The sequence below is a fragment of the Muntiacus reevesi genome, chromosome 1 (assembly GCF_963930625.1).
Source record: "Muntiacus reevesi chromosome 1, mMunRee1.1, whole genome shotgun sequence".
In the NCBI taxonomy this organism is placed as follows: Eukaryota; Metazoa; Chordata; class Mammalia; order Artiodactyla; family Cervidae; genus Muntiacus; species Muntiacus reevesi.
In genome coordinates this window covers 120,609,494-120,624,177 of record NC_089249.1, presented here as the reverse complement: position 1 = coordinate 120,624,177, position 14,684 = coordinate 120,609,494, and the positions used below count along the sequence as shown (strand labels likewise).

The 14,684-nt window shown below is 32.4% G+C and overlaps 1 protein-coding gene across 2 annotated transcripts in view; it reads left to right on the top strand.

Moving 5' to 3' along the window:
• Positions 1 to 14,684, top strand: part of PRKACB (protein kinase cAMP-activated catalytic subunit beta) — a 152,857-nt gene that overhangs the window by 113,221 nt on the left and 24,952 nt on the right. For both annotated transcript variants that reach the window (XM_065910276.1, XM_065910269.1), the window contains exons 4-8: positions 4,824 to 4,922; positions 5,924 to 6,006; positions 9,189 to 9,315; positions 10,226 to 10,321; positions 13,601 to 13,723. In XM_065910276.1, the coding sequence (XP_065766348.1) occupies positions 4,824 to 4,922; positions 5,924 to 6,006; positions 9,189 to 9,315; positions 10,226 to 10,321; positions 13,601 to 13,723 (528 nt within the window). The remainder of the gene's footprint in view (positions 1 to 4,823; positions 4,923 to 5,923; positions 6,007 to 9,188; positions 9,316 to 10,225; positions 10,322 to 13,600; positions 13,724 to 14,684) is intronic.

Genomic DNA, 14,684 nt, shown 5'->3' with positions numbered 1-14,684 from the left:
ACTGCAGTTAGCATAGAGGTGCATATATCTTTTTGAATTAGTGTTTTTGTGTTCCTTAGAAAAATACTCTGAAGTGGAATTGCTGGATCATGTAATAGTTCTAATTTTTTGAGGAACCCCATTATTGTTTTCCATAGTGATTTTACCAATTTATCTTCCCACCAACAGTACAGGAGGGTTCCATTTTCTCCATGTCCTTGCCAATGGTTGTTATTTGTGTCTTTTTTGATAATAGCCTTTCTAATAGGTATATGGTGTTAGCTCATTGTGATTATGAGTTGCATGTCCCTGATAATTGCGGATGTTGAACATTTTTTCATGTGGTATTTTGATAAGAGATTCCATTAATTACTGTGGGTAGTATGGCCATTTTAACAATATTAAGTCTTCCAATCTATGAGCACAGTGTGTCTTCCCATTTGATTGTGTCATTTGTAATTTATTTCATCAATGTGTTTTCGTTTTCCAAGTACAGGTTTTTATCTCCTTGGTTAGATTTATCTGGGTGTTTTACTTTTTTTGATGCAATTGTAAGTGGGACTGTTTTAATTTCTCTTTGTGATCGTTTATTTTTAGTGTAGTATTAAAACACAAAATATTCTTATATATTTTATATTGTGAAACCTTACTGAAATAATTTATTAGTTTAATATGTCTTTTGTGGCATCTAAAAGCATTTAATGTTTAGCAGGGGGAGGTAAAAATGTGAGATTGTTAGACTGCATTAAAATTTAAGAAATGATCGATTTAAATAAACATATATATCTCTTAAGTTTTAAGAGCAGCATAATACTGAGCGACTGTACTGAACTGAACTTATATATATGTGTGTGTATATATATATATATATATATATCAGATATATATATATAGATTGCTATATATAAACCTACTTGTATCCACAGGCCAAAAATCTATAATACATACACACAAAAAAGAGGAAAGAATCCAAACATAACATTAAAGATAGATATCAAATCACAAGGGAAGTGAGCAAAAGAAGAAAGGAACAAAATAAAACCTGAAAACAGTTACCCAAATGGCAACAAGTACATACCTATCAATAATTACTTTAAGTGTAAATGGACTAAAAGTTGAATGGATTAAAAGAGAAAATAAAACCTATGTATATATTGCCTACAAGAGACTCACTATAAATCTAAAGACACACACAGACTGTAAGTGAAGAGATGGTAAAAAAAATATGCCATGCAAATGGAAATGAAAAGAAAGCTGGAATAGGAATATTTATATTAAGACAAAATAGACTATAAAACAATGACTATAATAAGAGGCAAAGAGGGAATTACATAATGATAAAGGTGGTTAATACAACAAGAAGTAATGACAGTTATAAATGTATATGTGCCTACCATAGGAGTGGAGAAGGAAATGCAACCAGTATTCTTGCCTGGGAAATCCCTTGGACAGAGGAGCCTGGCGGGCTGCAGTCCATGCGGTTGCAAAGAGTCAGACACGACTGAGTGACTGACCAACCATAGGAGCAGCCGAATACATATAGCAAACATTAGCAAACATAAAGGAAGAAATTGATTGTAGCATATTAATAGTAGGGACTTTATTTTTTTTTTAAGGAAGGAAAATAAATTGTTTATTCTCACAAATGAGTAGGGACTTTAATATCTCACTTATATCACTCAATGGATTGAGACAAAATCAGTAAAGAAACACTGGTGTGAACTGATACATTATACTAGATGAATTTAATACCTATATATGAAAAATTTCACCCCAAACTAACAGAATACACATTCTTTTCAAGCACACGTGGAAATTCTCCAGGATAGATTAATGCTAGGCTACAAAACAAATCTTAATGAGTATAAGAATGTTGAAATCATTTCAAGCACCTTTTCTGACTACAATTATATGAAATGAGAAATCAACTACAAAAAAAAGTGCAAACAACATGGAAGCTAAACAGTGTGCTACTAAACAACCACTGGGTCACTGAAGAAATCAAAGTGGAAATGAGAAAAAATACCTGGAAACAATGAAAATGAAACACAATGACCCAGAATCTGTGGGACACAGCAGAAGCATTTCTAAGAAGGAAGTTTATAATGATACAAGCCTGCCTCAGGAAACAAAAAAATTTCAGACAACCTAATCTTACACCTAAAGGAACTAGAAACAGAAAAATAAACAAATCCCAAACTTAGAAGAAGGAAAGAAATCATAAAGATCAGAACAGAAATAAATGAAATAGAGACTAAAAAAACAAGCAAACAAACATAGTAGAAAAGATTACTGAAACCAAGAGCTGGTTCTTTAAAAGAAAAACAAAATTAATAAGAACCTTTAACAGACTCATCAAGTAAAAAAGAGAGAGGACTCAAATAAAATCAGAAGTGAAAAAGGAGAAGTTACAACTGACACCACAGAAATACAGAGTATCATGAGAGATTGCTATGCTAATAAAATGGACAAACTAGAAGAAATGGATATTTCCTAGAAAAGTACACTCTCTCAAGGTTGAAATAGGAAGAAATAGAAAATATGAACATACCAATTACCAGTAATGAATCAGTAAAAAAAAAAAAAAAGAAAGAAAGAAAACAACTTCCAACAAACAAAAGTTCAGGACCAAATGCCATCCTTCTCACACTATTCCAAAAAATTGCAGAGGAGGGAATGCTTGTGACTTCTTTGAATGAGGCCAGTATCACCCTGATATCAAAACCAGTATGTTATAATGGTGGGTATATGTCATTACACATTTGTTCAAACCCATAGAATGTACAACACCAAGAGTGAAACCTGATCAAATTAATGAGGATAATAATGGGTCAGTTATAGGTTCATTGATTGTAGCAAATGTCCTCTCTGGTGAAGAATGTTGATAATAGGGGACGCTAGGCATGTGTGGGGGCAAAAGATATATGGGAAATCTTGTACTTTGTGTTTGATTCTGCTGTGAACCTGAAACTGTTTTAAAAAAAATAAAAGCAGTTTATGAATAAAAAGTAAACACAAAGCAATGATAGTTCTCCAGCTAATATTATATAATTTATTGTAATAAGTATGGACTAACAGTGAATCAGGCACTTCATGTTTTCAGATAGAAAAAACCAGCAAGTTGCAATATCTCCAGCATCACAAAGCTTATTGAATAGAAGGTCTAGATTAAAACACAGGTCTTCTGACTCTCAGTCAATTATTCTTTACTCAGCATTATTTTTATCCTGTAATTTTATATCCTAATAATGGACATGGACAGTGTATTTTGATTACCTTTTTTTTTTTTTGCAACCCAGAATTTATTTTTTTGTGTGTGGGTTTTTTTTTGTTTGTTTTGTTTTACTTTTTCTTTTTTTTTCCAGTGGGTTTTGTCATACATTGATGTGAATCAGCCATAGAGTTACACGTATTCCCCATCCCGATCCCCCCTCCCACCTCCCTCTCCACCTGATTCCTCTGGGTCTTCCCAGTGCACCAGGCCCGAGCACTTGACTCATGCATCTCACCTGGGCTGGTGATCTGTTTCACCATAGACAATATACATGCTGTTCTTTCTACCTTTTTTTTTTAATTACCTTTTTTTTATACAAAGATTTTAAAGAATTTTTTATTTTTGGCCGTGCTGGGTCTTTGTTGCTGCACTCAGGCTTTCTCTAGTTGTAGTATTTGGGGCCTACTGTCTAGTTGTGATGCATGGGCTTCCCGTTGCAGTGACTTCTTATTTTGGAACACAGGCTCTAGAGTTGTAGTGCATGTGATTAGTTGCTCCGAGGCATGTGCAATCTTCCTGGACCAGGGATCATAGTGTGTCTCCTGCATTGCAAGGCAGATTCTTAACCACTGGACCACCAGGGAAGCCCTTTAATTACCTTTCTTATTAATGTTTAACTTCTTGAGTTCTGTCACTACCCCACACTGAAAATAAGCCTCTATCAAGAAAAAATGCCACTGCCTAATGACTTATACATATACAAGACAATTTATGTTTCCCTAAAGTCACCTTTTTTTAAAATTCAGAATAGAACTTCTTGTGTTACAAAATCACAGTCTTCATGAGGTCAAGATAAGTTGCTTTCCCTGCTATGTATCTGATTGATTAGACTATTCAGTGGAATTGATCAATTGATCAATCCTAAATGACCTATTTGTTAGAAAGACAGTCATTTTTGTCAATGTTTTGTGGCTGTGCAAATTGAAGTTTTAGAATTTGTTTTTGTATTTATTCAGATATAATGATATTAACAGATTGTTCATTTTTACCCACTTTTTAAAAAGCATTGACTTCCTTAATCTTTAATTTTCTTGCTTATCTTCTTAAGATTTAAAATCAATACCTACTTATTACAGTTATTTGTGCCAGTTCTTTTAGTGGCCAATAAGTCGTTAAGACCCAAGTATTGTCACATATTAACTTTTTAGGTAATTTATTATGAACCTCTTTCTTCATAGCTCTTGCTTCTTGACTGAAAATAGTATTTGACATTCTGAAGACTAAATTTTAAACCTCTGTTAGGTATTTCATTTGAATCTAATAAGTCTCATTGGTAGTTGTTATTATTATTATCTGTATCTAAATTGGCAATCCTGCTTATGCAAGTTCATTATTATATGGAAAACTTTTTTCTTTTAAAATTATAGCAACTTTTCCTGAAACACCCTCCCTCCTCCCTCCCCATCCCATCCTTCTGAGTTGTCCCAGACCTGTATTCATGTCGATGTATGGCAAAAACCACCACAATATTGTAATCAGTCTCCAATTAAAATAAATAAAAATTTTAAATTATAGCAACTTTTAAATTTTGTTCAAATATATTAAATATATCTTTTCCTCTCAATTATAGGTTGTTAAACTGAAGCAAATAGAGCATACTTTGAATGAGAAAAGAATATTACAGGCAGTGAATTTTCCTTTTCTTGTTCGACTGGAATATGCTTTTAAGGTAAATTTTACTTCTATCCAAATAAAATATTTTCAACTTGAAATTTTTTTAAATATGAAGCTATAATAGAATTCTAATCTGTATGATAAAGCTGGAAAATATGGATAAACAAAAAAATAATATATTTAGATTTTATGTAAGTCCTGTTGTGCTTAAAAACTTAGCTGACATTTTAAAAGGTTTTGATTGTTCTTGAGGAAATTGTTAAAGATAATGTGTAATTTTTCATGAAATGGTATTATAAGATCAAGTATTTCAGTTTATTAAAATTCATAGTGACATCTTATTAAGCACATCTTACACTCATACAAATGGATACACCCACCTAGCTTCTCCCCTTGAACCTTTTCTGCTGCAGTCTCACTGTCTTCTTTTACTTGTAATTTGTGTTTTAACCTCTTCATTTATTCGAAGCAAAATAATCTTTGGCCCTCTGCTCAAACACCTTATAAAGTTGCAAAAGATTTATCCTTTAAGTTGGCGGCTTTTCAGCTATTTGAGATGATACTTGGCATCTCTCTCCCAGTGGATTAATATGGAACATTTTAACCTTTCTCCTTTGTCTTCTTTTATTCATTAAATCAAATGAAGACCTGTGTATTTAGAATGATGTTCAAAATTATTAATCTCTCTGACCTTATTTAGTGCACAAAATGTAAATATTCTTTTTCAAATTATTTTTAAACTTTTGCTTACACTATAGCATTAAGTCATTACCACAGTGTTTAATTGTTCAAGAGTAGAGTATTTCCTATAAGAGTAGGAACAGCAAAAATCCCAGACCAATCTGTGGCAAGAGTACCAGGAAAAAAAATAAGTGCCCCAGTGTAGAAAAGTTAGAGCATGTTCCATTTATTCTTTATTTCCTGATATTAGTAATCTATCAGATTTTTTTAATTTGTCTTTTTCTAATTGCACATGGTGTCATCTTAAAATATTTTCATGAGAAATAATCTAGGTTTCATAGTTTTGATTTATTTATTCTTTTTACTTGTTTATAGGATAATTCTAATTTATACATGGTTATGGAATATGTTCCTGGTGGTGAAATGTTTTCACATCTAAGAAGAATTGGAAGGTTCAGGTAACTAATACTTTATGCTTCTCAAGTACTTATATGCTATGTGTTTGTCTTAAACCAAATAAGTTTTTGTCAATGCTAAAAATTTATTTCATTTAAATTAACAATATTTTAGCTATACAAACATTACTGAGTTTTAAAAGTTAACTAAAAACACCATCATAGCAGTGTAAATATTCTAGCATTAGTAGGTATCATGAGGGCCCATTATTTGAAGAATTTCCAGATACTGTAAAAATTAATTGAATTTAAACTAGTATTTAGTGAATAAATATTAGTGATATATCTCTGAGGAAGAGGCTTATGTAAGTATGAAGACAAATAAGAAATATATTAATAAATATATAGAAAAGATAATCATGGTATCATGGTGGTAAAATTATGAAAGTTCGTTTTGCACAAATTGATTCTCCTAATGTTGCCATGTTGAGTTTTAAACATATGTATGTAACTTATACATATCTATATGTATAAATATGTAACAAACATAGGTATGTACATAAACATATGTATGTTTTAAACATAGGTATCAGTTTTAAACATATGTATGTAAGTTTTTTAAAAAGCAGTAACTTATCATTAAGTTATTGCTAATAAGATCACAGTTATTAAAACAGTTTTTAGATTCTGTTAGCTTTACCTGTGCATAATACTTTGTAAGCTCCTACTATTCATTAATAATCACTTTTAGATTAGGCTAAAACCAAGAGCAAGTTTCACTTCACTCAATATACTATATATTGATATAATTAAAACACCAGTATGAATTCAGATGACTGAAGATGATAATTCAATTCATATTATGAAAATATGAATTGAGATTACCATGAGATTACCATCATAATAGGCCAGTATGGGAGTTATTTTAGTTTCCTAAGGCCTAAACCACAATTCATTTGTTAACCTAATGTAAGGGGCATCCAATATGTGTCCAGCACTGAGCCAGTGCAGAGTAACTTCTATTTAATGATTTTTATTTTAACTCCCTGTTGTCCTGTCTTACACTGCTTGTCCAGGCATTCCAGAATTGCCCTATGATAATTTAAAGTTTAACGCTGAATTACCATACCTAAGCTTGTCTTCAAAAAATATTGTATCCATTTTCTGTGACTACTTCCTTTCTTTGCAACTCCCCACACTCTTCTTTCTTTAATACTTGATACTAAGAGGAAAGCAAGTGGTTGGCATAATTCACAAAGAGACACTATCTTTCTAACCTTTCACACATTATTTACACACTTGAAAGATTGTTAACACCAGCCTTAGAAACTTTGAGACAAGAAGACTGAATTGTTGTTGAGCGTCCATAATCAAAATCAATGAAGTCATTACGATTCTCTACTTAGATAGTAGCTGTCTAGACTTAAAGCTGCTGCAGCATTAAATTATCCTTATAGAATATTTTGCTCTTACCATTCAACAATTTGATTAAAGGTCTATGTAATGTTTGTGTACCTCCAATCAAACATTAATGTGGACATAAATATAAAATGCTGAGTGCATCTTATGCTTATGATGATAAATACAAGATAAAAGTACATCTTGTTAAAAAAAAAAAAAGTACATCTTATACAAATAGGCATATAAAGAAAATAGGAAGGGACTTTCTAGATCAAAATGTTTTCAGAATTAGGGATAAATGTTTCAATGATCAGGGTGAGTCTTCCAGTCTCCTTTACAGTATTCTAATTTCTTGTCATAGGACATGTGTTATAGCTTGTTACAGTGTTGTGATAGGGCTAGAAATGGAAGGATATTATAAAATATTGCCACAGAAGAGTTTTTCTTCTCATATTCATTCATTCATTCATTTAACAAATATTTGCTGGGCACTTGGTATGTATCAGGCTAGGACCTTGGAAATGTAGTACGTGACAAGCAAAAGGAACAGCATATACAATCTTTTTTTTAGAATTCCTATTTCTGGTGCTACCAAATCAAACTCATATGAACCATCTTGAGGGAAATTCTATTCATAGTTAAGGTTGTTCATTGAGGACACAAATCTGAAAGTCATTGCAACATACTAGGAAGATTAGCAGAATTCAAATGAAGATGCACCAGAAACTCAAACTAGAAAATCAGTCTATCCTTTTGGAATAATACTTAGAATGTGGCATCAAGATTACCCTAATCTGTCAATTAATCTGTGCTTCCCTGGCAGTTCAGTGGTTAAGAACTCACCTGCCAATGCAGGAGACTTCCCTGATAGCTCAGTTGGTAAAGAATCTGCCTGCAATTCAGGAGACCCCGATTTGACCTCTAGGTTGGGAAGATCCCCTGGAGAAGGGAAAGGCTACCCACTCCAGTATTCTGGCCTGAAGTATAGTCCATGCGGTCGCAAAGAGTTGGACATGACTGAGCAATTTACACGCACACACATCAGTTCAATCCCTGGGTCAGCAAGATCCCCTGGAGGAAGAAATGGCAACCCATGCCAGTATTCATGCCTGGACAACCCCATGGACAGAGAAGCCTGGTGGACTGTAGTCCATGGAGTTGCAAAAGAGTTGGACATGACTGAGTAACTAAACAGTGACTAAACAACGGCAGCAAATCAGTTAATCTAATCTATGCATCCAGAATTGTGTGTATTTATGTAAATATACAGATTATACCTATGTTTAGATATTTGTAGAAACATGTATAGTGAAAGATTTGGAAATTCAAACACCAGGATTGAATCTGGTTTCTGAATGAGGTTATTGATATCTTTATTCTTCATTAATATTTTATGACTTTTTTCTATAATGAGCCATATATCCCTTTTGTAATAGTAACAGCATGGGTATAATGGCTTAAATCTGCAGATAAAAGCAGAAATTCTTTAAGTACTAGAAATTTAGGGGAAAGGTATATGGAGCTTATCAACAACAGCAATGGCCCTGATAGACAATCTAACTGGCGCTTTTCAGTCATTCCTAGTATCTTTTAAATTACAATGACAATGTGAGAGTTAAAGTTTTTCTTCAGCATATGCTGCTCACTAAGCATATAAAAGCATTATTTGAAGATGATTTATAGATTTAAAAATATTTGGAAAAAGATTCTTTACATATGTTTAAAAGAAAAAAAGTATCTTTTTGCTCCCAAAATGCCTCTACCTCATGTTATTTTTTGTGTAATCTACTAGTTACTATATGTTAACCCGTTTTACCAAAAATCAATGTTTTGTTTCTTCGTAGTGAACCCCATGCACGGTTCTATGCAGCTCAGATAGTGCTAACATTCGAGTACCTCCATTCACTAGACCTCATCTACAGAGATCTAAAACCTGAAAATCTCTTAATTGACCACCAAGGTTATATCCAGGTATGACTTGAACACATTATGTGTAATTTATTTGAGAACATACTAGGTAAGAAATTATATATATTTAACCACAACTACCAAAATTGGATTTTTTTTTCCCTTTGAGGCAGACAGTTCTTCCTAATAGCTTAAATTGAGCTAACAGTTCTGTTGCTATTACAGAGGACCAAAAGTTCCATCAAAGATAGCACCTGTTTATATCTCCTCTAGTTGTGAACTGTGCACAGGTTGTGCACAGGCTCCTGCATAAAGAAAGAATAGCTAAATTTGTGAGTACTCATTTAGTGCCAGGCATCGTCCTGAGTGTCTTACATGTGTCACCTCTTTTAATTTTGATAACAGTATGAAATGTAAATACTATTGTTATTCTCATTTTAAGATTAATGAAACTAAGATACTGCAAGGTCACATAGTTGGAGCATAATTTAAATCCCATCAGCTTGTCCTGAGACTCTATGCCTTTTAACTCTACAGTGCAGTTACAGAGGAGCCCCAGCTGCCAGTACTGGACTGCTGGCAGTTTTCTTTCCGCTTCTACTCTCAATACATCAGGGGCACTCCTTTTTACACAGTTATTAAGATTCTCCCAATGATGCTTTTGCAACTTCTGATGTATAATTAAGGGCAAAGGCAATGTTGGATTTCAGGACCATTTCTAGCACTGCTTCATTTTTATTGAAACTTCTTTTTGGTTCATTTGTTTCTTTGAGTCAGGGAATGGTTTTCCACGTTGGTTTTGCTTTAATCTTTATTCACTAAATAGTGGCCTTCATGGATTAGTCTCAATTACATTGACTTAATTATTTTTCAAGGTGTTAATTTTAACTCTGATTTTTAACTTTCCACTTAGGTACAGTAAATACATTTATTATGAAGTAACAAATGTTTACAGGCTTTTTGTCTTTTATAGGTCACAGACTTTGGGTTTGCCAAAAGAGTTAAAGGCAGAACTTGGACATTATGTGGCACTCCAGAATATTTGGCTCCAGAAATAATTCTCAGCAAGGTATATTTATAGTATCATTATGTAAGAAGTAAAAATATAAGGCATGCATCACTGTGGACTTTTATTTTTTAAAAAAAGTTAATCTAAATATGAATTTAAATCTTTGTGCATAATTACTAAAACTCAATTTAGAGTCTGCCACTAATCTCATAAGTTATTGATTTTAACTCTAGAGCTGAGAGAATTAGTTTAAATAAATATGGCCTCTAGATCCATGTTTTGAAAACAGAAGCATAGCCTTTTCATAATTATTCCCAGTAACAGGAGGGCAGAGAGTTCTTGCTCTGGGTTACACCAAGAGGCAAATTAAAGATGATATATATGCACTAGTTGCCTATTCTTCCTTTTGTTAGGTAGTTAGAACGAGAGCTTTAACGTCCGTTGCTTCAAATTTTTGTTGAGAAGGGACAGAAAGGAGGAGTTTACACTCCCCTAACACGTTGTTTCAATTTTACCACTTAAGTGAAAAAAAAGTATGTGAATTACTTTTTAAAATTTTAGTTTAAAAATAAAAACATTGAAACAAGTATACCATCAAGTGTGAAACAGATCGCCAGCCCAGGCTGGATGCATGAGACAAGTGCTCAGGGCTGGTCCACTGGGATGACCCAGAGTGATGGATGGGGTGGGGAGGGAGGTGGAAGGAGGGTACAGGATGGGGAATACATGTAAATCCATGACTGATTCATGTCAGTGTATGGCAAAAACCACTACAATATTGTAAAGTAATTAGCCTCCAACTAATAAAAATAAATTTTTTAAAAAATAGAAACATTATAGCAATTAAATAGTTATAATCTTAGAGACAGTTTTGCTTTTTCTAAACAGTGAAAATGTGGTGAGAGAAATTTTTAATCGTTTCTAAAAGGGTAGTTTAACTTTCATTTTCCTTTCTACTTCCATCCCTTGGTGGTAAAAGCTAGAAAGGAGGAATTGACAGTAATGGCTCAGACAGGAGCCAGGAAAGAGAAAAGGATAAGACATATGCATTGATATTTATACACTGATTAACTACCCTCTGAATAATTGAAACTTGGCTAACTACAGAAGTGTTGGAATAAGATAATTAATTCTTTCAGCTTTCCTTTCACTATCTTTCATAATTTAAATCATCTATAACTTTTAATCTTTTATGATTAAATGTCATTGCCACTGACATTTCTTTACTTTAAGTACATTTAACAGATAATGTGTTGCCACTGTAAGCACCAAAACTTGGAGAAAGGGGTGTGTGTGTGTGTGTGTGTGTGTGTGTGTGTGTGTGTGTGTGTGTGTGTTTAGAAATAGATACTCATTGTCTGAAACTTGGGAAATATAGAAAACTATAAAGAAAGAATCAAAAACTTTCAATCTCACTACCCAGAGCTAGCCTTTTTAAAAAACATTTTCATGAAACATGCATGTTTCAGTGAATGTACAATTTTGTATTGAGATTTTCTCCCTTGAGTAATAATTAGCCTGCAAATGTAATTTAATTGCTTATTTTAAAATGCACCATTTTGTATTTTGTCATTCTTCTGTTGTTGAATATTCAACTTGTTTCCCTTTTTTTCTTTTGTAAATGACTGTGATAAATGTCTTTGTCCATAAAACTTTTTTCTATATTTTAAATTATTTTTAGGATAGATTCCTAGAAGTGAAATTATAGGGTCAGAGGATATAAACATTTTTAAGGTTTTCAATACATATTGCCAAAGAACTTTCCAAAAAGATTATAACATTTTACACTTCTCAGCAGTGTTTGAGGAGTATCTGTTTCACCACACTTTTTCCAGCATTGGGTATTCTTGTTTTAAAAGATCAGTATTAATTTGATAGATAGTAACTGATATCTAATTATTTTAAGTCTCATGACTTTGATTATTAGATTTTTTAATGCTTAATGGCCATTTGGTATTTCTTTATGTGTATGTATGAGTCATTAGTTCATGTCCTTTGCCCATTTATCTATTATAATTTAGTTTTTCTTATTGATTTAATTTTCTTTAACTAGGGTATTAAAAGCATCTGGCATACTTATTATAAACATTAGCACACAATCTAAAACATAGAAATCAGAACTTGGTAAAAGGATCTATTTTAACATTATATGCTTTCATTATAGCAAAAACCATTGTAAATATATTATTAGCGAGTTGCATTTAAAGAAAAGCATAGTTGATGCCCATTTCTATTAGCAAAACAAAGTGTTATCCCTATTTTACTGGTCTCTCTCTTTAAAAACATATAGAAGCAGGAAATGAAAAATAGAATCTCTATATCATTATATTTTAACCAGTAATTTGAAAATAAAATTATTTGTAAAGCTAAAATTTTAATGAAAAGTTGGAATAGAGAGAATGGTGAAGGTAATTAAGTGGATAGACCAAAAGATCTGGCAAGAATTCCGTTCATTTCTCTCCATGATAAAGTTGTATTGTTTTTTTTTCCCCCATAATCTTTTGTGCCAATTGACACTGATTATCAAATTTTATATAAACATATTAATTTTTTAATTTTCTTATGAATACTCTAGATCTTAATTTTAGTAAGTTTAACATGAGAAAAACGCAATTAAGAATAACCTTAGAATTGTACATTTGGTTTATAACACACTTTTATATTCTTTATTTCCTTTCACTTGATGTAGTCCCCATAAAACTCCATGAATTAGTTATCTTTTCTGTATACCTTTTAGAGACGAGAAATAAAAACAGTGGATGGATAGTTTACTTAAATATTTACATTCATTAGGTTCCACATTAAGCTTTTAGTTTTAATAAGATCTGATGGGATTATCCCTAATATATTCACCTTCCTAAACCCACCAATGTATTTTGAAGTCAACTTAAGCATTTATCATGAAGTACAATATCTACTCTTATATTTCAAAACTTTTGACCTTTCCTAAGTATTCTCTAGAAAATCTGATTCATAGTATTACACAATAATTTGGGCTTTAAGAGGTAATTTCATCCAATTCCCTTCCTATTGTTGAACAAAAACTAAATTATCCCAATTAAACAGGGCATATTTTATTGTCTCTAATATTCTTAATGATTTTAGGAAGAAGATTTAATAGTATTTCTTAATATTCAGTTTCAATATCTGGAAGCCCTCCCCTTTGTTTAATTCAAATCTGACGTAATATATTTTCTTTTTTATTTTATCCTGAATAACTGCTCAGCAACTGCCTTTTTAAAAATTTCATATCCTTGAAGATCATTTTGGAATAATTTGACTTCATTCTCCTCTGAGTGAATTAAGTAATGATTGCCATTTGGTGTTGGTTTATCTTAGGGCTACAATAAGGCAGTGGATTGGTGGGCATTAGGAGTGTTAATCTATGAAATGGCGGCTGGCTACCCCCCATTCTTTGCAGACCAACCAATTCAGATTTATGAAAAAATTGTTTCTGGAAAGGTAAGTAATACATTTTATTATTCCTTAATTACTGATTATCTCTCTACATGAGTTTTAAGCATTATAGATTGAAACTATTTGATATCATCTGGATATTACCCTAAATTGGGAAAAATATCAAAATATCCATGGACTCTGCCCTTATATCTAGCACTCATTTAAGATACAGTAAATATTGAATCATTGAAGTCTTTTAGGTAAAAAAGGGCAGTTTTACAAACATTAACAAAATAATAAAGCAATTTCCATCATTATTATCACTTGTAAAATACAGGATCATAGCCATAGTTCTTCTGTCTTTCTTCAAATAAATAAAAATTGTTAGTTACTTCATGTTGATATCTGCTTGGAGAGAAGTTTTAGGGGCTGTCTTTATATGCCCTTGCTTTTTTAGGAGAGATTTGTTTAAATTATGTCAAACAACACAAAATTGAAAATAATTATAAAATGTGTGTGCTACATCGTTTCAGTCGTGTCCAACTCTGCGACCCCATGAACTGTAGCCCTCCAGGCTCCTCTTGTCCATGGAATTCTCCAGGCAAGAATACTGGAGTAGGTTGCCATGCCCTTCTCCAGGGGATCTTCTGGACCCAGGCATCAAACCTGTGTCTCTTATGTCTCCTGCAGTGGCAGGCGGGTTCTTTACCACTCGCTCCACCTGGGAAGCCCCAATTATAGACTAGATAAGCCTTTTAAGATGAGAATTCAAAGAAATGATGTTAATGGTTTTTCACATTAATATGATTATAATTGCCATTGATCTTTAGCAAACATGGAAATGACATGTTTTTCTTGAATATGAGTAGATATACTATAAGTTGGAGTATCTTACATTTTGAAATACTATACTAACCTTTCTTCTTTTGCATTTATAATTCCTAATTTTGTTTTTCAAGAATATTTTGTTTAAAGTCAGCCATAGACTCTTAACTCATACCTTTGGTCCTTTTTAAAAATACTG